Source organism: Schistocerca cancellata, chromosome 5 (assembly GCF_023864275.1).
Source record: "Schistocerca cancellata isolate TAMUIC-IGC-003103 chromosome 5, iqSchCanc2.1, whole genome shotgun sequence".
Taxonomy (NCBI): domain Eukaryota; kingdom Metazoa; phylum Arthropoda; class Insecta; order Orthoptera; family Acrididae; genus Schistocerca; species Schistocerca cancellata.
Window position 1 is genome coordinate 633,366,202 of NC_064630.1, and position 23,375 is coordinate 633,389,576.

Here is a 23,375-nt window from a genome sequence, read left to right on the forward strand (position 1 = left end):
AATATTTTACCCAAGACGACACCATTATCATTTATCCATACAGTAAAGCTGTATGCCCTCGGGAAAAATTATGGCCGTAGTTTCCCCTTGCTTTGAGCTGTTCGCAGTATAAGCACAGCAAGGCTGTTTTGGTTAATGTTACGAGGCCAGATCAGTCAATCATCCAGACTGTTGCCCCTGCAACTACTGAAAAGGCTGCTGCCCCTCTTCAAGAACCATACGTTTGTTTGGCCTCTCAACAGATACCCCTCCGTTGTGGTTGCACCTACGGAACGGATATCTGTGTCGCTGAGGCACACAAGCCTCCCCACCAACCGCAAGGTCTATGGTTCGTTACACTTGAGAAAAGACGGTATGGCACTTGGAGTTACAATTGCATTTTGGTCAGTCATGCGCTCTGCATTCATTGCTTGGTCGAGTAACTGCTCTACCGTTTTTAGAAGAGTTGCAATCTGCTGTGTCTGAAACTGAAATATCTGTGTTAGCTGTGTTGCAGCTATTGCTTGCAGCTGAGGCGCGTGAGCAGGGAGTGGGAGAGGTGGGTTGCTCATTTTGAAATAGGCAAATGCAAGAAACAGACAATGCAAGCAATAATAATAAGCACACAAACAAAGAAAATTTCTGCAACGCCCCCAAGAAAACATTGAATAGAAAAAACACTATAAGAGACACTGTTAAAACATGTAAACACATCCCTACCTAGAAATGACAAGGAAGGTGTAAGACGCCCACAAAACAGAAAAGCCCACAACAAAACAAAACAAAAACAATATGTGGCAGCTGGTAGCGCTGGGTGTGAAGCACTAATTTATAAATAAAAGATATACCATTTTCAGCAGATTCAATACATATTTCACAGTAATATGTGCAATTATATTACAACAGAAAATGATGAAAACAGTGTAGGACACCTCACTAAATGAACAGTTTTAGGAGAAAATGTCAGCAACTAGGAAAATTCCTAAAGAGTTCCCAGAATTATAATCTAGAGACAATTATCAAGCTTTTCAAACATCGTATATTGAATGGGGAAAAATTCTCTTTATTATTTTGTCTTCTAATTAACATATTAAATGAAAGTTCTCTGAGCTTTTGAACTTTCTCTATCATAGAGAAAGTTTTATGAGAAACACAGTATAGTTTTAGACAAGATTGATCAATATCATCTGATCTAGTACAGACAATATTAATGATGCTATATGAAAAAGAGTGTTGTGTTTTTTCCTATATCGACCATGTGGATTATATAGTTTTTCGTTAACTGCTACTTACTGAATTCGAAACTTATGGTGCCAGTAAGACTAATAAAAGTCTCTTACTATCATATTTACAACAAAAATATCTTGTAACACAATGCAAAACAGTGCTACTAGCACAGCTAAGAATAACAGCTTTAGTTTAGCTATTTTTATGTATGGTAAACCCTACAACTCCATTCAGGCTTTATTGTTCATATTATAATTAATTATCTTCCCCCAGTGTACTACAGCATGTTTAATTATTTTATTGGAAGAAAAACTTGGTTTACTGTCCCATTAAGTGAAGTAACTGAGTAATCAGCATACATCAGATCAATAGTGTATAAAATGAGGCCTTCTGTGATGCTGATGAATCATTAAAAACTTCATGGGCAAAAACGGTTCTTATTAAATTTCTTAGCGCTAGTTAACAGAGCTATTGCTATCTAAAACTAAACAGATAAAGTAGTTCAAACTGCCACAATGTAATCAATATCAAAATCAAAAGGAATTGTGGGAATGTAGCTACAAGCATCAGTCACAAGGAAATCATCAATTGCAGAAAAGATAAAATAACTACACTATGTACACCTTCATCCACTGGTATGTATAATCAAGAGCTTTAAAACAATCTGACTACAAATAACTGGCTGCTAGGGAAAGAAAAACTCATGACCTGTATCTGATGGAGGCTCTGCCAAGAAGATTTAAATCAGCACATATTCTGATGCAGATTTAAAATTCAGCCTGGAATCATATTCATAAAACATTAAAGGCAGCTATACCTACAACCATACCTACAGTATAGTGCAGTTATTAATATCTAATTACAAATCTTTTTAATACTTTTAATCTTTTTACTTTTACTTTTACTTTTAATCTTTTTAATACTTTAAATCTTTTTAATACAATCAGAAGTGTACCATATCTCATGAAATGTCTTTAAAAATAAAACCCAAAAGTGACTGAAAGGAAAGACTTTTTGACACATAAAGAACCTGAAAGACGTTGAAAACCTAAACTGAATCGTATATTTTCTCCTTCACACTCTTCTTTATATAAACACACATACATACAGATATATGTGTGAAATACAATGTCCTGATTGACTGACCCATAATCACCAAGCCCAAAGTGCTAAGGTTACAAACCCGAAATTTGGAGATGTTGTTGATGTCATATGTAGGCATCGTTTAAGAATGGATTTTTTTGAAATTCCGTCGATAAGAGTGTAAAACATGGAATGAATTGTTTTTTGCAAGTATGTCGCTATAAAGACAATTTTGAATCTATTACAACGAGAATTGGTATTTGGTTTCTTGGTCAGAAATATGGAAACACGTTCTTCAGCATCTTCGCAAAATCAACCACAAAGGGAGTAAAATAGTGGCTTTTGAATATAAATCATTATGAAAGTACTACTGAAACATTTTAAAGCTACATCTGTGAAAATAGGTATATGATTTCTCAGATAGAAACAAAAAATAAATACACATTTCAGTATTTCTGGTACTTCAGCCTTTAGGGTGGTCAAATAGTGGACGAAGATCTTTATTAAAATATCTAATTATGAAAGCTAAAACTAAGAGAATTAGTATTTGGCTTCTTTGTTAGAAATAAAAAAATATGTTTTCACTGTTTGTGGTAATTCTTTCCTTATGCGGATGAAATAAGGGGTGAAAATTTTTATTGAAATATTGCTGTCAGTATGCCAGATGTTTAAAGAGTCGTCTACAAGACACTCTTGAATGAGTTATACATGTTATCCTAATTATACCGTTCTGTAGAACAAAAATACTTTATACTGAGTTTGAGATACCACAGAACGTGTTGCCAAAACCCATTAGTGAATGAATATAGGAATAGAAAGTCAAATTTTTGACAATTTCACTCCAAAATCTGATATTATTCGTAATGTAAAAGCCACAGAACTTGAATATTTACGAAGATCTGTAACATCTGACCTCCAGTTCGGGTTCTTATCAAGATTCGTCTTAAAACTCGGAATAAGAAAGAGAGGATTCTTTTTTTGGATGTAATATGTGCCGAGAACGTTCCTTCTTCAAAGCCATTGTCGACCATCTGTCCTACACTCATAACGCATATTTGTAGATACTGTGTGCATATATATTTTTTAGCTATTTATTTGCATTGTACTACCATGTCAAATCTTGTATCATTAAAGAACCCAGGATGAAAAAATAAACATATAAACTAATTCATTCTGCCCATATTTTCTTTATTTGAAAGCTACTTGATCGTATTTGACGCCTTATTATTCAGTCGTTATGCAGTTGCTCTAAATAAGATTCGATATGAAACAACAAAGGCGCGAATAAGAAATCTGTCAAAGTCTCGGTACAGGTAAATGTTATTGCCTGTTTCTTCAGTTTTTGTGGCTTTGCCTGTACATGTACGCTATGTAAAATCTTTTGAATAAAGTCTATAATCAACCAGACAACATCACTTTCGTTAGTTGCGACAGCGAAAAGGAAGGTCGATTCTCTGCATAAAGCTTTGTTCTTTGAGAAGCTGTATAAATTAATTGAGAACTTTCCGTAACGCAACAGCTGTATCAGCTGTTTATCCGCCATTTAGTTCCATCGACTGAATAAACGCCGAAATTCAGACTGTACAAAGTATAGTAGATAAAAATAGAACAAAGGAATGCGCCTCGATGTTCTCGTAAGGCAGCGGAAACAAGTACGAAGTGTTCATATTGCGTCTGTGGCGGATTGGTGTAGTTTGTATATAAATTTCAAAGGTAGTAGTAGGGTGTCAGATGGAGGTTAGTGTAATATTTGTGTGATTGTGCTTTGCATGTTTAGCGTGTATTTAGACCGATCTGGAGGAAAATCGAAAGGAAATCTGCAGTTTTTTCCTTGGAACACGAAAGGGATAAGGTAAATATTTATTTTTGCAATGTTTATGTAAACTGGAAAAGTTGTGTGTATTGTAGTTAGGACAATAGCTCCAATTAGATCCTGTATTTGTTGCTTCGAAGCCTCAAATGAGTCAAGTAATAATTTATCGTGGTCGTATGTGTGTATATCCGAAGATGATAAAGAGTATTACTTGATTAACTGTCAAACCGATGTACTGCATCAGCTTAAAAACACAACCTCCCGTTTTGAAGTGCATTTACTTGCAAAAACTTAAAGTGAACTGTCAGTTTGGAGTGTTATCAACTCACGTCAGCACCAACACATTATTAACAGGGTATATCTGAGGCGTAAGAGCGGCCAATTGAGACGTTATGTACTTCAGATGTAATTTAGCGGTGTTTGTGAAGGGATGCCGCTGAGTCTTATCAAACAACTAAAAGAAAATAGTTCTTTTCCCGTAGCAGAAGTATTGAGTTTGCAGAGGTGACTGCACCTGAATGCGGAATGGTGTTTGCACACACGGTTGTCACAGTTTTACAGTTTATTACTCACTGATAAGAAGACAGTTTGCATCTGTTATATGGTGACATACGTCAGCAAAGCAATTAGTATTTAGGTCTACTGTGTATCCTCTGATGTAGCCTAGTTATAATTGTTTCTGAAAGTAAAATAACACATCCAGTGTCACACAACAGATGAACCTTGACAGTTGCTATGATTGCATGTTGTGAGACCTTATACGTAATCACGTAAGTTTACTAGCTTGTGTTAATACTGATGAAACTGCTAATGTGATCTCAAGGACAATATATGGACGGTACAGTGATTTATGTTCTAACGAACTTTATGCGTTCCCCAGTAACATTTATAAGACCCATACCAGATGTTTCAGATATTGCACATGTTACCAACATTTACCGACTGTTTATCCTTCGAATTTGCGAAACATGCGGCCTTGATTTTGTTTCCATACAGATATTTCCAGCCCTTCTCACATTGTTTTAATGCCATTTATTCTTTGTTGTCATAAGTGGATATCAAATGTGCTTAATTCTTTGTGTGTACATTATTTAATCTGTACTGTTATGTCTGTTTATTATTTCTGAGTAACTTTTGCTCCCATGTACAGTTCTGATGTACTGCTAGCCTTCTTATAAACTAGCAAAACCATTTTTGATGCACTGGTTGTTGTAGGCTGCTGTCAGATTAGCCTAATCCATATATATAGATTGATAGCCTGCAGTTTTAAGTTTCCAAGTTTGCCCCTTTCATGATAAGAGGAATTCTGTGAACTTTCTTAGTCTACCTTCAAAGAGAGAGAGAGAGAGAGAGAGAGAGAGAGAGAGAGAGAGTGTGTGTGTGTGTGTGTGTGTGTGTGTGTGTGTGTGTGTGTGTGTGTGTTGCCTATTTGTTTCTTATGTCACTGTAACATATTGAACTTTCCTGTTTTTTATGTGCCTCCTTGTCTTTTATGTTTCTTCTTTTTCGTTATTACTGGTCAGTAGCCATTGTTTTTATGGTTTCCACATTTAAGGTCAGTCTTGGTTGTTTACCATTTAAAAAAAGAGGGGCTGGGGGAAGGGTCTAACATCATCATAATAGCTCTGCAGAATGTGGTACATTGTGGATCCAAAGCTCTGGGGGTTCAATACCATCCATTCCTTGGATCTTCATTAATCGTGTGTCAATTTTTGGCAAATTTGTTAATGTAGAAACTCCAGAATGAGATTTTCACTCTGCAGCGGAGTGTGCGCTGATATGAAACTTCCTGGCAGATTAAAACTGTGTGCCCGACCGAGACTCGAACTCGGGACCTTTGCTTTACGCGGGCAAGGTAAATGTCCTGAGTTCGAGTCTCGGTGGGGCACACAGTTTTAATCTGCCAGGAAGTTTCAATGTAGAAACTGCGAAGTTGCACAATAATTTCAGAGTCCACGTTAAAATGTTCATTCCTCTACATCTTTCTGGGACGCAAGTTCAGAGATTGAACAAAGACAGTGGAATTCCACATCCAGTAACACTGTTCCTAGTAAAGCACTCTGATGTTGAAACCAACTTTCAGGTTGATGATGGCTTTACCATTTTTACTTTGAGACCATTATGAGTATTTTATCATCTTTATGTACGTGACACATAGTCAGTTGCTTGCAGACCATGTTTTTGCTGTTCAGTAATTAAATATTGATGGGGAAATTATTTCTAGGGATTCTGTATTTTAACAACATGTTCAACATTTTTTATAGCACAAAGAATTCATGATTTAGCTATGGATTCATTGTAGTGTTTTGTATGGGAGCTTTGAAGATACAGGCTAAATTTCCATGTGTAATTACTATATTACTTGTAAATCTATAATAGACTTCAGTTTGGCATGTGTGTATGTAATCTTCATGTAGGCCTACATAACACTGGTATCTGTAAGCTGTACTTTCCTTTCCGTTACTTTTCTTTTAGTCTGTTGTCTCCTCAGTGTGTGATAACTGCTGCTATTGATAATCTCTACAGTTGCTAAAAAGTTCTTTGACTTGGTTTAACCACTGTAAAATTTTCAGATTTCACCAGAAAGTGGTTTCGGTGTAAAACCACTTAGGGAGTAAAATAAAGAACTTAAGAGTAACTGAATATTCATTAATTCAGTACACAGTTGTGGAGCAGCAGACCTCTTCAAACATAGAGAAACTATTAATTGACAGTATGCTGTAGGCTACGTATCTCGTGCATAGATCATTCTTGGTGTAACTTTTGCATACTGAAACTACTTTGTTACCACTTACATATTTTCCTTGTTCAGTTTAAGTGGCATTCACATTTCTCATTTGTTATGATTTTATACAGTTTTCTTTGTACGTATATCAATATCAATTTCATGCAGGTTTTCACTGTAATAAAACTGACAACTCTTGTAATGTTCAGAAAATTTTATTTTGAGGCGTTTGTGATTATTTGAAAACTGCATTCTGTTTTTTAATCAGCCTGGAATTCTGAGATTTTCTTTTTCAAAACCATGAAACTTCATTTGTGTTTGTTTCAAGAAGTAAGAGTAGAGGGAAAGAAACATGTAGTGCATGTTACTTACTTGAAAGAGTGAGTAACATGTTCTTTCTTTATATGATTAAAAATTATAAAGAAAAATATGTTTAGTTCAGAACATACATTAGCACTGAGTAACTGCTATTCCCTTTAAAATCTTTCTTTTCTTTGTTCGTTCAAGAACATTGTGTACCATATAAACGTTTGTACACTATGATATGTGATGCATCTTGCTTATGTAATAATGGTCTTCTGACCTCTGTATTTTGCATTAATTTCCTCTCCTTTTTTTCATAGCCTTCGGTTATTCAGAAAGAGGGTATCCACAGCACGTAGTCAGTACTCGTTAAGGTGTAACTTCGTAAAATATACATCCTTCTTAGTCTACCTCTAAATGCTTCCACATGAAGACACTTATTTGCATCTTTTACAGAGTAGCAGCTGTCAGATTGCTGGATTCATGATAAAACTATGTAAGCTAAAGTGTGAAAAATTTATATTAGTGATTTAGATGTCTCTGGCTGCAGCGCGCACGGACAACAGTGATAACTGCTAAACTTGACTGCAAAGTCCACATGAGTGGGCGGAGCTTTACTGCTTGCTTCATAGTATGCATGTGGTTTTTCTGACTTTGGCGTGAAGTTTCCTTTTACGAGCTACAGTCAGCACAAGCCCACCAATCTCTCAAGCGTAATTGGTCTGACTTGAAGCCATAAAATATTGATGAGTAAAAATAATACTATTGCTTTAAGCAGGTATATTCATGTTGTTGGGTACTTAGATTTGTTAAAAGACTTTCCCTTTTTTTTGGTATGTCTCTTAGTGTGACTTTTCTAAAAAAAAAAAAAGTTTCCTCGCTTTCAATTTCTGTTGAAATAGAACAATTTTCATTTGTGTAACTTTTGTATGGAAAGATTTAACGCACATTCAAATATAGCCTAATGTTCAGTGTTGAGCATCCAGTCCCCCCCACCCCACCCTCAATAAAAAGAAAATCATTCAATCTTTATTTTTGTGACAGGTTGGTCTGTAATGCAGCCCGAGGTCTGGGTTAAGTTGAGAGTTGACATTCGGTTGCGAGTTGGTGAATCCAACAAATGTAAAAGCAGAAAATCTGGTTGAAGTAACAAATTGACCAGTAGCAAAGGCTAATGCTTATGTCCGTGCCAGACTGCAAAATGTAAGGGGGGGGGGGGTTCCAATATGTAACTTTTACCCAGGTACTCGAGCAATTCGCTCACCTTATTCCTTATATATATAAAGCAAATATGTTACATAATATAAAAATGGGACAATGCTTCAAAAATACAGTTTCCTTTTGAATTAATTAAAATTGAGACGGACGTCGCCTGTCTTACTTGGCTAGTTTGGTATTTTACTAAATGTGGAAGAAGACTTTGTAGGCCTGGGTCATACACATCATTCCATGGAAATCAAATTGTCTGAATTGTGTGTTTGCCTCCACTGTCAGTAAACAAGAATACATAGAGCACCTGTTAGAGAAAGACAAAAGGACAGTATGAAATGGAAAAGTAACTTTAAAATGATTTGTCTTTTGGTTACTGGCCAGCCCTGAATTTTCATTTGCCACAGTATGTTACACATGCAATTCATGTATCTGCATGGTTTCACCAGAGTACTAACAGAAACATTGTTGTCCCAAGAGAAAATACACCTTTTTAAAAGTATAGAAAAGTTTTACACAGACAGTTGACTGTAGCTTGAATGTATTTGAAATGAACAAAACTTGTTATTTGGTTGTTTGGGGGAAGAGACCAAACAGCGAGGTTATCGGTCTCGTAGGATTGAGGAAGGAAGTCGGCCGTGCCCTTCCAAAGAACCATCCCGGCATTTGCCTGGAGCAATTTAGGGAAATCACGGAAAACCTAAATCAGGATGGCCGGACGCGGGATTGAACCGTCGTCCTTCCGAATCGTTTTATTATCTACCAGTTTTGCTCATTCTTCAGGCATATTTCATCATTAGACTAAATGACGATATAGGAAATTCCACGGTTACAAAAACATAATTACAATGTTTTTTATTATCATAGAAATTTTCTATGTAAACAGTTTGTGCAGTAATGAAGTACGCCTGCCAAATTATGTTTTATGACTGTGAATAGTGGCTCATGGGGATTCTTATTTAAACAGTAGCTTTTGGTGGTTCATAATCGCGTGTTTCAAGAATAGGAATCTGTTAGTTGAAAACAGTTTTTATTGACACAGAGTGCTATTTGGAAATGCAGAAAGAATATGTGTGTGAAGTTAAATGTTCTTATAGTGATCAGATGTTGTACTAAAAATATGGCATGAATGAAGATGAGAAAGAAGTTCTGAGAGCAGGAGCACTACAGATGAATTGGCTGATAGTACTCAATGCAGGAGAATACATACAGCACACAGCAGTTTAATTCTTCCTATCTATGTGCCAAATTGTTCTCAGATATTTATGGCACTTTCCAGAAATAAATAAATAAATTCTGTCCTCTTAGTTTTTTATGTAAAAGTCTGTGATTCTTCTTTATTCGTGTGACTGAGTCCTCATATTCTTCGTCACCTCTTCTGCTCCTGCTGCTTCAATGAGGGAACTTGTAATTAGTTCCCTGTGCATTAAATTAGACACTCCACTGTATTATTTGCTAAAGTAAGAAATAAAGTTCAGCGAAATGTAGGGTTGAAGTTTTATATTTGTTGAGAAATCGCAACTAATTTGCAGTAAAGGCAAAAATGCACCACTCTCTTCACAAGCATATATTTTATTGCTTTTTGTCTGTGCTGTACAGCAATCCACTTTCGTTGCTCGCTGTTGCCTGTATCTCACTGAGGCACATTACTGCATGCTGCAGTTTAACAAGAAAGAATGTTTCCTTTATTTTATAATGACTTAATTTTGTGACACATGTTTTATCAATATGGTATTGTGAATTAACATTTTTTGCTATTCACAATATTAACAGTAGCAGTTTTGCAGTATTGCTGCTTTCTCAATAGAATCTAGATAACTTTTGTAGGATCAAAAGAGAAAATAGCATCAAATTAGGTTATAGACTGTAAGGCATATAAATTAAGGATATTATGACTCAAGATTTGTTAGTTCATTTGCATGTGTTTTCATATGTGGAGGCATTTACTCACAATTTTAATGTGGATTTTATTGATTTATCTTAATTCTGCTCATGTAAAACATCCCACTTTAATGTGCATGCAAAATAGTGCATGGGTAGTTAATTAAACCCTATATTCTACTGTTGTTGTTACTAGATGTAGTTGATTGATATTAGGAAAGACCAGCAGATAACATTCTCCTTTGCACAGATTGACAGAATAAGAATTTAATCACTGTGATTATCTGTTGCATTTTGCAACAGGGCAGTTCTTAAGCTGACAGATCTGATGGTATGAAGAAAATACATTTTTGCGTATACTTCGTGAATGTTTTTTTATTGGAGAGCCACTTACTTGCTCTGTTTACAGTATTGAGCTTAGTGGAGTTCGTTGTTGTCAAACATTTCTATGTCATGTGTACAACAGGTGTGATGATGAGTCAGCAATTGCAAGTTCTGCTGCCTGTGAAGTATGAAACATAATACAGTTTCTGCCAGCAGTTAATGCTAGTCATTGTTGCTTGTTTCAGTTCGCTGATATGATGTGTTTTGTTCAAAAATGAGTGGCTGTGTGTTAGAAAAATTCTGCAGGCCACTTGTAATGTTTCTGCATACAGTCCAGACCTAGCATCATCAATGTTGCCATAAAATAGATTGTTATATAGCTCATATTTTCAGAATGTGCTGAATCAGGACGTGGCAGTCATAAACAGTGGATGTGTCTTTGACAGAAGCCTAGCCTAACCAGCCTGATCAACATTTTGTCATTGAACAAACTACACGAAAATTTCATTACTGGCAAAACATTACTTACTCAAAAGGTGTCAAAATGTAGTTACTTTTTCTGTTCAGATTCTTTTGATACTTGTTAAACTGTCATTAATATAACAGAACAGAAAAGTGTCAGATTAGTTTAAAAATTTAATATTCCATTAGCTCTGAAAGTTCAATTAATTCATTATATTAGTTTTCAGGCACCAATCTAACTTAACTCAAGACAGTATACAGTTTCTGTGGAAAGTGTTAAGTTGCACTGAGCTTCAGATCCCACATCAAACCATAATTCCACAATAATTTACAGGAGGAGGAAAAAAGTTTTCACGGTGTATCTTTCAAATTATTTAGTCTACATCCTGTGAAAACTTGCTTTCCTCAAGTGAGGAATTTGTTGTGTAAAAAGCAGAAATTTTTCGTATCAGCATTTTTGCTCCAAAGGATGCCCTGTATTTAGAAGGGCATATTTACTGTGGTTAGAATTGCAGTTGCTCATCAGTCAATCGTTGTGATCACAATAAACTGATGTGTGTGGTACACATGCACCTAACTTTTATATTGTGTGGCACTTTCTTGATATTTAATGTCTTCTTAGATGCACTGTACCATACACATTCTAATTATCTATTTGAAATGACTGGTGCCGTAGTTTCGAAACTTGCGTAATCGAGTGAATATCCTCGGTAGGCTATGACAGACAGGTCATGTGATGTGATCTTAACAGAAACATTGTTCTTTGCATTCCCATCATGTATTTAAAGGAACTTAATGATTGTCTCACAACCATATGGGCTTTACATGTAGTAGTTCTGCCTAATCAGTTGTATGTTGCAGTCAGTCAAATTTTGAAAGCAACTTCAGTTGATCATTGGGCTACTGATGGAGGATACCAGAGACTTAATTCCTTATATTGCAGCCCAAAATACATAAGGCAGACAAAGTCCAAAGTTGTGTATTTAGTATTGTTAGAGATGAAATGGCTTACCTGTTTGGCAACTGCTGTCATGCCCATTTCAGATCACTTTATTTTGCCGTAAGGAAACTGTTCTACAGGCATTGGATGAAAAATAGGTACTGAGTATGGTGTGAGCTGACTTGGCAGTTGTGTCGCAGCTTAACACAAACCAGGCTGCTTACTGCCACTAACAAAGTAATGTTTGCAAACAAAGACAGCTGTCAAGTCAGTAGCAGAAAACGCAATAGAGTGAACGTCATGACTTCAGGTAACCTGAGTGCAAACCGGTACGAATAAACAAAGATAAATTGCTGTAATTAGCAGCAGTCAGTGGTGCAGAGTTGGAATTCAACTGTCTCAATGCTACATGCTTCCTATGACTACTGGAGTCAAAGTGGCCCTTTGGACCATACAAATGTTATGATAACCATTCCCTGAATCTGTCACATACGGATAGAGTTAGAGTTTATTAAATGGACTGTCAATGAGAAAGTAAGCCCTGACTTTCCTTACTGTTGCATTGGCACAATCAGTGTTCTATTTATACAATTGGATTATTTTGAAAAGGGGCTGTCTTTTTAATGGGTATACATTGTATGGAGTATTGGAAATCAGGAAATGATAGTGCAGTGTTCTCCAAGCTGAAAAGTACCCTGTAAGATTTAAAAGGTGGATTATTGGATTTAGATGTTGAGTACGTATAGATTTTGATGATATTCCGTTACAAAATGAGTTTCTCTTTTTGGGAAAAAAATATTTAGTCTTGGCTATAACAATTTGACATCATTGTATTTATTAAGCTAAGCAGCATAGGTTTATATTCATCACAGTGCAGGAAATTGAGGAACGATTAGTGAGATCTGAAAATACAATGATCAGTTGTTCATCAGGCATATCGAATGTCTCTGCTGTGTTAATTGAATCAGCTATGTAGAGTGAACAGTAATGTGAAACATCAGGAAAATCTGGTCAGAAATTCTGAATGACAAAGTTAATGAATATGTAACCACTGAAAAGGTTTGAGTCGTGCTCTTATGTAAGTTTTCATTTGTTACAACATATAAATTCCCTTCTTTGATAAGACAGGAATTTTCAAGGCTTAAATATCAACTTAGGCAATGAATTAATCATCTGTGGCTGGATAGCGAAGCCATTAAGAGCTTTTCCAGCAGAAGGCAGGTTTCAGCTTTGAATTTGGGCTCAACACGCTGTTGTCATCCCTCAGGAAGTTCCATGTCAGTTTACTTTGATAGATAGAGATGTGTACATGTTTGGTGCATACAGGCGGTATTGATTAAGCATTGAAAGCTATCCTTTGTATGTGCTTCTGCAGGGTTGACAGATTGTGGGTCAGTTCCTCTGCAGAGGTCCTGTTTAAAGCCATCTGTGCGATCCCCAAATCACTTCACATATTATCTAGTGTTTTCTTACGAAAGATCTTCGTTACTTCCTTGCTCAGGCATAGAAGTTGGACGAGTACCTATTTTCTGAGGACAGGACTTACAGATACCTTTTTTGCTTAGGGCACCTATAGGCAACAAATTTCTGCCTGCTGGATGGTACTGGAATCGTATATTGCATATGAAAGGGTTAAACTTGTAATAGTTCTGCTTAGTGGTAAAGTGGTGTTAGTAATTTGTTTCCTTCATACCTGGGACCACAGCCATCAAATACTGCTTAAATGAAGACGCGTCTCCAATGAGGCTGTAAACTCATGTAGTATGCCTACTTTTGTTATTGGCTAATTTCAACCTTTTGGCCATCATCATGTATTTGCTGGTCATACAATTACTGTTTGTAGACTAAACGTGGAAAAACAAAATAACAAAGAAGGGGCAAAATACGGAAACACCGCGAGAAACCCTCCACCCTCAGTACCATAATGATTCCTCGATGCTTCAGGATGGGTCCTATCTACCAACCTTTATATATAACGTTCTATGTTGTGGTATAAATTCCTTTTCTCCTCAGTACCTCCTCTTAACTTACCCGATGTACATATGTAATTTGCTTTCTTTCATAGAACCACAATTCGTCCATGTTTTACTTCCGTACATGGCCACACTCCAGACAAAGGCCTTCAGAAAAAACTTCTTAACACCCAAGTTTATATTCGATGTTAACAAATTTCTAATTTTTATAAATTCTTTTCTTTCTGTTGTCTGTTCGCATTTTATGTCACCGAGTGAGGTGGTGCAGTGGTTAGCACACTGGACTCGCATTCGGGAAGACGACGGTTCAAACCCGCGTCCGGCCAACCTGGTACAGGTTTTCCGTGATTTCCCTAAATCGCGTCAGGCAAATACCAGGGTGATTCCTTTGAAAGGGCACGGCCGACTTCCTTCCCCATCCGGCCCTAATCCGTGCTTGCGCTCCGTCTCTAATTAGTTCGTTGTCGATGGGACGTTAAACACCACTTTCCTCCTCCATTTTACATCCTCCCGCAAATAGAAAACTTATTTACTACTTGAAGTGTCCCATTTCCTAATCTAATTCTCGCGACACAGCCACATTCAATTGGACTTCATTTCATTACCCTCCTTATGCTTTTGTTGTTCATCTTGTAACCACCTTACAATACGCTATCCATTCCGTACAACTGCACTCCGAAGTCTTTTCCGTCTCTGACAGATTCGCAATATATAAAACGAAGCTCAATCTTTTGCCCTGCTGGCTCAATGTACGAGGTTGAAATGTCCGCTCCGATTGTGATATTTTCCAAAAAATTTTATCGTAATGCCGAGATCGCTATTTCAGGAGCACAGAAAAATTCTTCCTTCATCTGAGATAACACTCCGCCGCTAATAACCTAGATCGCGATGACATTCAGATTTTTAAATAGCCTACTAAATTAATTTTCTTGTGGATTGAGATCGTCGGAAAAAGTTCCCAGATTCAACGCTTTTGTTCTGATTCTGCCACACGATCGATTTCCATCTCGCAGAGATAACGAGGTGAATATGGACGAAGTGATATATTAGAACTTTACCAGAGATCTTGTGCCTGTTCGTCTCCGGTGATCATCTGATGTAATGCCCCAATGACCGCATGAACCACGTGCCTACGAACAGATAGGCTGGTGTTTGGATACATATAACGATATCTGATGTGTTTTCTATATACTTGAGCAGCGACAAAACACCTTAGACAATAAGTTGCTATGAAAAATGAGGGTACCTAATGGGTCCGAAGAGAAATATTAATTTTGTTATAGACAATGGAATAAAGAAGTGAACGGGTATTAGCAAATATAGGGCTTCGACAAGGCGTAGCTTATCACCCAATCTTTCTGATGAACAGGTCCAGAATTAAGTTCTCAAACAGTCCATGGAAAGATTTTTTTAATGTGCGGACGATCAAATAATTAGTCAAGTAAGTAAGACGTTACAAAAATCCATGAGTCTTTTAAATTTTTGTATAAAAATTTTAAAGCCCCGTTTAATAAAACGAAAATTATGGCTTTTGGAGGAAAAGCCGGATCAAAAATTGTTGAAAAACAATACTGTAGGAAAAAATACGTTAAACATGTTTGTAGTAAAAGTTTTTATTATGACAAAGACATGAAGCAAAAAGTCAGCAAATTTCAAGCCGTATGTGGGGAAAGTCCAAAGACCTTTAAAACAAAAATGAAATGTTATGAAGTAGGGGCCTTCCCACGTTGTTTCATGGCCGTGAAACCTGGGTGCTGAATCAAAAGCAACAGAGGAAAATGCGATCAGCAGAAATGATCGGGAATGTTAAAGAACGTACGAGGATGGAGAGGATACAATACGAAGGTTCTAGGATAGAATTAAATATAGAATCAGCACATAATAAAATATTAAATAATAGCTGCAATTGATCTAATCACTTCCAAGGAATGGAAAACACCAGACTTCACAAATCAGCATTGGATTACACGCCGAAGGGACAAAGAGACAGAGGATGGCCTAGAGCACGCTGGAGAGAATTGTGAAACTGGAACGGCCAGAGTGCATAATCCATGAAGCGAAGAAGCGGAAAACCTGCAAAATACTCGATCAAAACGACATTTGGAATTCTTCGAGACCCTTCTGAAACGGGAATCAGGAAAAGGTCTGAGTGCGTGGGAGGCAGGAGAGTGGGTGGGAAGAACTGTTTATCCTCTTGAAATATGTTATGTTTTGTACTTAAAACTGTCCGCCGTTTTTCAGAGGGTGTCGAACAATTTCGTGATAAAAACCTTAACTTTTCGACAATTTCCATGCACATCCTACAAAACAGCACCCATAACCTTAACATGTTTCGTGTGTTGGTGTCAATCGGCAGCAAATATTCCAGCCAGAGTTCATCCGCGGTTGTTATTTCGACATCGGAAAGTCGTCTAATAGTTAGCAAATTTACGGACGTTACATTCGTATCACGGCGTGCATTTCGTGGGCCCTATCTGATGAGATGCGTACATTGTCAAGTTACGAGCAGAATATCAATCAGCAATCTTCCATATCACGCTGTCAAGATATATCAGTTGGATCATCATCGTAGTTACGTTGCATAGGTCATATTTTTAACAACTGACTGCGTTCTGCATCTTGTCCGTAGGATCGCAAATAACATAAACCTTCTCTGGGAAAAAGGCCATTTACAAAACCAGATTTTCTGTTTAATCTTAATTTACAACTGAAGTTGATAAATATAAACCACATTCATACTATCTTCTCCTAAATTCATTTATTGGGTGGACCAAGTGTTCTGTGTGATCGTAGCACCATATCGAATACATGTATCCTGAAATAAGAACTTTTTTGCTGTTAGTAGTCTCATTGTACATCTCCAAATTGGGTTTGATTGTTTAGTCAGTCACTGCACAGAACTGCGCTCGAGGCCATAAAATTAAAACATCAGGAAGGCCGGATGTAACAAACGTCAAATAAGGAAGATTTTTATGTAATAATATAGAGTGCATTATGGAGACTGTTGGCTATGATTCCACTGCAAATGAGTGGCGCTTGTTTACAGATTCTAAGAAAGTTAGAAGTAGTTCTTCTCCGCAATTGGATTGAATTCCTTTCGCTTCTGATTGCCCATGAAATCAATCCAGTGGAGACATGTATGAACGTTATACTCTTTTCTCAGTTGTGCAGCATGAGAAACGCAAATGGCATATATGTGGAGCTTTCAAAATGACAGTAATATTTCTGGCATGCAGCTCGGATACACAAAATACTGCTGATTTCCATGCGAATTGGACTCCAATTATGGAAAAAATGACCTGCGCAAAATGAACTACTGCCTGGATAGAACCCAATGTTGATACCAAAACTGCTACACATTAAACTGAGTCCTGTCAAAAACTTTGTGAAAATCATGCACAGAACTTCACGTGGATTCAAGTCGTTGCTAGAGAAGTCTCAGAGGATCAGTGAAGCAAAAATAAAGGAAGAAACATTTGTAGAACGGCAAATTAGGTAATTAAACTATGACAAGCATTTCCTTTGTCACACCTTTTTTCATTCCTGGAACAACTTAGTACTTAGTTTAACTTTGTTTGAAAATTGTACTGTCGGGGGAAGAAAACTAGGACCCAGTTGTGGTTAAAGACCTCTGGACTGTAATGTTCAAGTCGCGTGACACATAAGACGACTATGGTTGACTCAAATGTTTCATAATTCCGTAGATGTTAGTTGTCCGTGATACTATTCCGCAGTTTGTTACGTAATCTTAACTATTACAAGAGTAAATGGAACGCTGGTCCTCCACCATCCCTCCTCTCTTCCTACCTCTTGTGCCTCTCTTTCTTCGTTTCACCCCCGCCCCCCCCCCCCCTCTCGTAATACCTACAAGTAATAACATCTTCTTTCAAGTGTGTGGCTTGCTTATTCCTGAGGTGAATACTGAATGTTGTAGGGCATTTTGGGTATTTTATTCATATTTATATTCAATTTTCCATAGCATACACAAATTTCATTTCGGAAACATCACGTTTATTTCGTTTGGTTCTTTTTTTTCCCTCTACGTGCGTGCTGTAGCTATACAATTGGTACTTGAATAAGAAGGAATCGGTTGATAGGACCCATTCTGGAACATCAAGGAAACACAAAGTTGGTATTTGAGGGAAGTGTAGAGGGAGACCAGGAAATGAATACAATAAGAAGTTTCAAACAGGTGTACTTTCCAGAAGTTTTTCGGAGCTAAGAGGCTTGCACAGGGTAGGATAACGTGGAGAGCAGCACCACCCAATCTTCAAACTGAAGACAACAACAACATTTCAGTAGCAACAGTGTGTTTTGAAAAATGTTTAAGATTGTTTCCGAGTCTGTGCAGAATTGTGTTGGGTGTTTTGACACTGACGACACTAGTTCCAAAGCTTCTTTGCTGGAATAATGTGTCTTCCGGGACTTGAGGACTTGATGAGTTTCGTAATATTGATGACACCGCTGCGACTGAACGTCTATTATTAATGTTAAAGTTTTCAATTGAGCTGTAAATGCAAGCCGCCACTCCTTAGTAACAAATAGTAGCCATGAGAAAGTAGGCAAAGTGTCACGAGCGGTTGGTATCCGTCAAAAGTAACCTTTTACTGTTGAAAAGAATTTTTCCATTCCATCCCAGACGGCCCTAAAATTTTTCTTCAGTTCGCAGTAAACAAACGCCTTGAATTTCAGATAAAGAGGCAATTATCAGAGATTTCACTCCGCTTCGAAAGTGAACTCAGCTTTTATTGAATGCTAGCCGCCCAAGCACAGCTCACGGCGCTGGGTTAGCATATTTGTACCTTGGCTTGTTTGCACCTTACGCAGCGTTGGGAAGTGCGTTCGAAGTGATATATGAGCGTTGTATTGCGTAAATACTTTTCGTCGTAATCGCGGACTGCAGTTCCGGGAAAACGTGGAATAACTTCTTTAGGAAATGCCTGAGCTAACCACGCCCTCCTACTGCCGTGTGCGTCGTCTCCCCCCCCCCCCCCCCTCCACCCACTCATTACTCCTACTTCCCCATTTTCTCGTGAACTCCGAAATGTCATTTTCATCATCATTGACTCACAACTCGCCGACGTGACCTCACCTAAAAAGGACTTGCAGTACGGCGGCCGAACTCCTCGAAATGGGGCCGCCCGGCCAACAATGCCATACGATCATTCCATTTTTTTGTATAAATATGTGAAAAAGAAATAGTACTCCGCAGGGGCAGGCTACAGTCCCTGGACATAACACAAAAGTTACGAAGTAAACGGCAAGAGGCGATTATGAAAAAACGTGCTCCTGTTCGGTCGTCAGCGTGTGCTTCAAAAGCCTTCTTACGAAGCACCGTTAATCTCCGCAAGCTGGAATCATTTCTGAACCCCTCTATGGTGTTCGATCATGATCCTACTTGGAATTATTCGATAGTTCTGAAATTTCGCCCGGTGCGCGACTTACCATATACGAGGTCTGTTCAAAAAATTCCGGAACATTCGTAATTTCGCGCCAGCGGCGTGTTGGACTGAAATGAAATTGGCATCCCTGCACACGCTTGTTTAATATGTAACTGCCGGAAGTTCCGTTTTTGTATATCTGTTATTGTTGTACTTCTGTTAGTGTTCTATGCTCTATTGAGTAGAACGTTCGACAAGGCAGAGTTAGAGGAACAACGCGTCTGCATTAAATTTTACGTGAAACTCAAAAAAAAAAAAAAAAAAAAAAAACCTTTGCAAACACACACCAGATGATGGAGGAAGCCTACAGTGATGAGTGGTTAAGCCGTACTCAGTGTTAGGATTGATTCATACGGTTTAAAAATGGCCGGACGGGAGTTAAAGATGACCCTCGTTCAGGACGCCCTTCGACGTCTACCGAGGACGCTCATGACAGGAACGTCAACGAAATTGTGCGTGCCAATCGAAGATTGATTATCCGAGAGAGTGCAGAAGAATGTAACATTTCAGTTAGATCGTATCGTGAAACACTGACACAGCATCTTCGAATACGTCGTGTTGCCGCCAGGTTCGTTCCACGGTTCACGAGTCAAGACCAGAAAGACCTTAACCTCGCAATCTGTAAAGAGCTTTTGGATCGCGCAAATGAAACATGTTCCTTAGAAGAATCATAACTGGTGATGAGACCTGGGTGTGCGGTTATGATATTGAGACCAAGGTTCAGTCTTGACAGGGGGTCGGAAAAGATTCTCAAAGACCAAAAAAGGGTCGTCAAATATCATAGCCATGCAGGTAGTTTTCTTTGACTTGTGAAGGATTAGTTCGTAAAGAATTAGCGACACAGAGACAAACTGTTACCCGATGGTACTATCGGGACGTTTTGCGATGCGTGCGATAAAATTGAAAAGGATCATCATCATTTAAGACTGATTATGCCTTTCAGCGTTCAGTCTGGAGCATAGCCCCCCTTATACAGTTCCTCCATGATCCCCTATTCAGTGCTAACATTGGTGCCTCTTCTGATGTTAAACCTATTACTTCAAAATCATTCTTAACCGAATCCAGGTACCTTCTCCTCGGTCTGCCTGACTCCTCCTACCCTCTACTGCTGAATCCATGAGTCTCTTGGGTAACCTTGCTTCTCCCATGCGTGTAACATGACCCCACCATCTAAGCCTGTTCGCCCTGACTGCTACATCTATAGAGTTCATTCCCAGTTTTTCTTTGATTTCCTCATTGTGGACACCCTCCTGCCATTGTTCCCATCTACTAGTACCTGCAATCATCCTAGCTACTTTCATATCCGTAACCTCAACCTTGTTGATAAGGTAACCTGAATCCACCCAGCTTTCGCTCCCATACAACAAAGTTGGTCGAAAGATTGAACGGTGCACAGATAACTTAGTCTTGGTACTGACTTCCTTCTTGCAGAAGATAGTAGATCGTAGCTGAGCGCTCACTGCATTAGCTTTGCTACACCTCGCTTCCAGTTCTTTCACTATGTTGCCATCCTGTGAGAATATGCATCCGAAGTACTTGAAACCGTCCACCTGTTCTAACTTTGTTCCTCCTATTTGGCACTCAATCCGTTTGTATTTCTTTCCCACTGACATTACTTTCGTTTTGGAGATGCTAATCTTCATACCATAGTCCTTACATTTCTGATCTAGCTCTGAAATATTACTTTGCAAATTTCAATCGAATCTGCCATCACAACTAAGTCATCCGCATATGCAAGACTGCTTATTTTGTGTTCACGTATCTTAATCTCACCCAGCCAGTCTATTGTTTTCAACATATGATCCATAAATAATATGAACAACAGTGGAGACAAGTTGCAGCCTTGTCTTACCCCTGAAACTACTCTGAACTTCAACTCAATTTACCGTCAACTCTAACTGCTGCCTGACTATCCATGTAAAGACCTTTAATTGCTTGCAAAAGTTTGCCTCCTATTCCATAATCTTGTAGAACAGACAATAACTTCCTCCTAGGGACCCGGTCATATGCCTTTTCTAGATCTATAAAGCATAGATACAATTCCCTGTTCCACTCATAACACTTCTCCATTATTTGCCGTAAGCTAAAGATCTGGTCCTGACAACCTCTAAGAGGCCTAAACCCACACTGATTTTCATCCAATTGGTCCTCAACTAATACTCGCACTTTCCTTTCAACAATACCTGCGAAGATTTTACCCACAACGCTGATTAGAGATACCTCTGTGGTTGTTACAATCTTTTCTGTTTCCATGTTTAAAGATTGGTGTGATTACTACTTTTGTCCAGTCTGATGGAACCTGTCCCGACTTCCAGGCCATTTCAATTATCCTGTGTAGCCATTTAAGACCTGACATTCCACTGTATTTGATGAGTTCCGACTTAATTTCATCCACCCCAGCCGCTTTATTGCACTGCAATCTGTTGACCATTTTTTCCACTTCCTCAAATGTGATCCTGTTTCCATCGTGATTCCTATCCCATTCTACCTCGAAATCTGAAACATTACTGATCGCATTTTCACCTACATTGAGCAACTCTTCAAAATATTCCCTCCATCTGCCCAAGGCATCCACAGGATTCACCAGCAGTTTTCCTGACCTGTCCAAAATACTTGTCATTTCCTTCTTACCTCCCTTTCGAAGACTGCTAATTACACTCCAGAATGGTTTTCCAGCAGCTTGACCCATAGTCTCCAACCTGTTTCCAAAGTATTCCCACGATTTCTTCTTGGATGCTGCAATTATCTGTTTGGCTTTGTTTCTTTCTTCAACATAACTTTCTCTGTCTACCTGGGTTCTGGTATGTAGCCATTTTTGATATGCCTTCTTTTTCCTTTTACAGGCTGCCTTGACTGTATCATTCCACCAAGCTGTTTGCTTCATCCTACTTTTACACACTACTGTTCCAAGACATTCTTTAGCCACTTCTAGTACTGTGTCCCTGTACCTTGTCCATTCCTTTTCCAATGACTGTAATTGATTACATTCAACTAACTGGTACCTTTCTGAGATCGCTGTTATGTACTTGTGCCTGATTTCCTTATCCTGAAGTTTCTCCACTCTTTCCTCCTACATATGGACCTGACCTCCTGCACTTTCGGCCTCACAATCCCAATTTCACTGCAGATTAAATAATGATCAGTGTCATCAAAGAATCCCCTGAATACACGTGTGTCCCTCACAGCCTTCCTGAATTCCTGATCTGTTATTATATAGTCAGTAACAGATCTGGTTCCCCTGCCTTCCCAAGTATACCGGTGAATGTTCTTATGTTTAAAAAAGGAGTTTGTGATTACTAAGCCCATACTGGCACAGAAATCCAAGAATTTGTTTCCCGTTCCTGTTGGCCTCCATATCCTCTCCAAATTTACCCATAACCTTTTCATACCCTTCTGTTCGATTTCCAATCCTGGCGTTAAAATCACCCATGAGCAGAACACTGTCCTTGTCCTATACTCTAACAACTACATCACTGAGTGCCTCATAAAAACTATCCATCTTATCTTGATCTGTCCCTTCACAATGCGAATATACTGACACAATCCTAATTTTCTTGCTAGACATTGTCAAATCTATCCACATCAGTCGTTCGTTTACATACCTTACTGCAACTACGCTGGGTTCCATTTCTTTCCTGATGTAAAGCCCTACACCCCATTGTGCTATACCTGCTTTGACTCCTGACATGTAGACCTTGTATTCTCCCACTTCCTCTTCTTTCTCACCCCTTACCCGAATGTCACTAACAGCTAAAACGTCGAGCCCCATCTTACTTGCAGCCTCTGCCAGCTCTACCTTCTTCCCAGAGTAGCCCCCATTGATATTAATATAATTTGCCAAGTCGTATCTTAGGAGTCCCTGGTTTGTCAGTTAGAGGTGGGACTCCGTCACCTCCAAAGGTCCGAGGCATTTTGCTCTGATTGTTGCCAGCATCATATTTAAAGTACCAGGGAAGCAGGTTGCTAGCCTTACTTGCCCCGAGTCCCATTGGGTTTTACCCCTAACGGCTGAGGG

The 23,375-nt window shown here is 38.4% G+C and overlaps 1 protein-coding gene across 2 annotated transcripts in view; it reads left to right on the top strand.

Moving 5' to 3' along the window:
- Positions 1–3,771: 3,771 nt before the first annotated feature.
- The window catches only part of LOC126187383 (serine/threonine-protein kinase tricornered), a 645,736-nt gene continuing 626,132 nt past the window's right edge, over positions 3,772–23,375 (top strand). Inside the window, exons 1-2 of one of the 2 annotated variants that reach the window (XM_049928434.1) lie at positions 3,772–4,141; positions 7,587–7,626. In XM_049928434.1, the coding sequence (XP_049784391.1) occupies positions 7,625–7,626 (2 nt within the window). In that variant the 5' untranslated portion in view covers positions 3,772–4,141; positions 7,587–7,624. The remainder of the gene's footprint in view (positions 4,142–7,586; positions 7,627–23,375) is intronic. The other variant, XM_049928433.1, reaches the window with a different exon arrangement.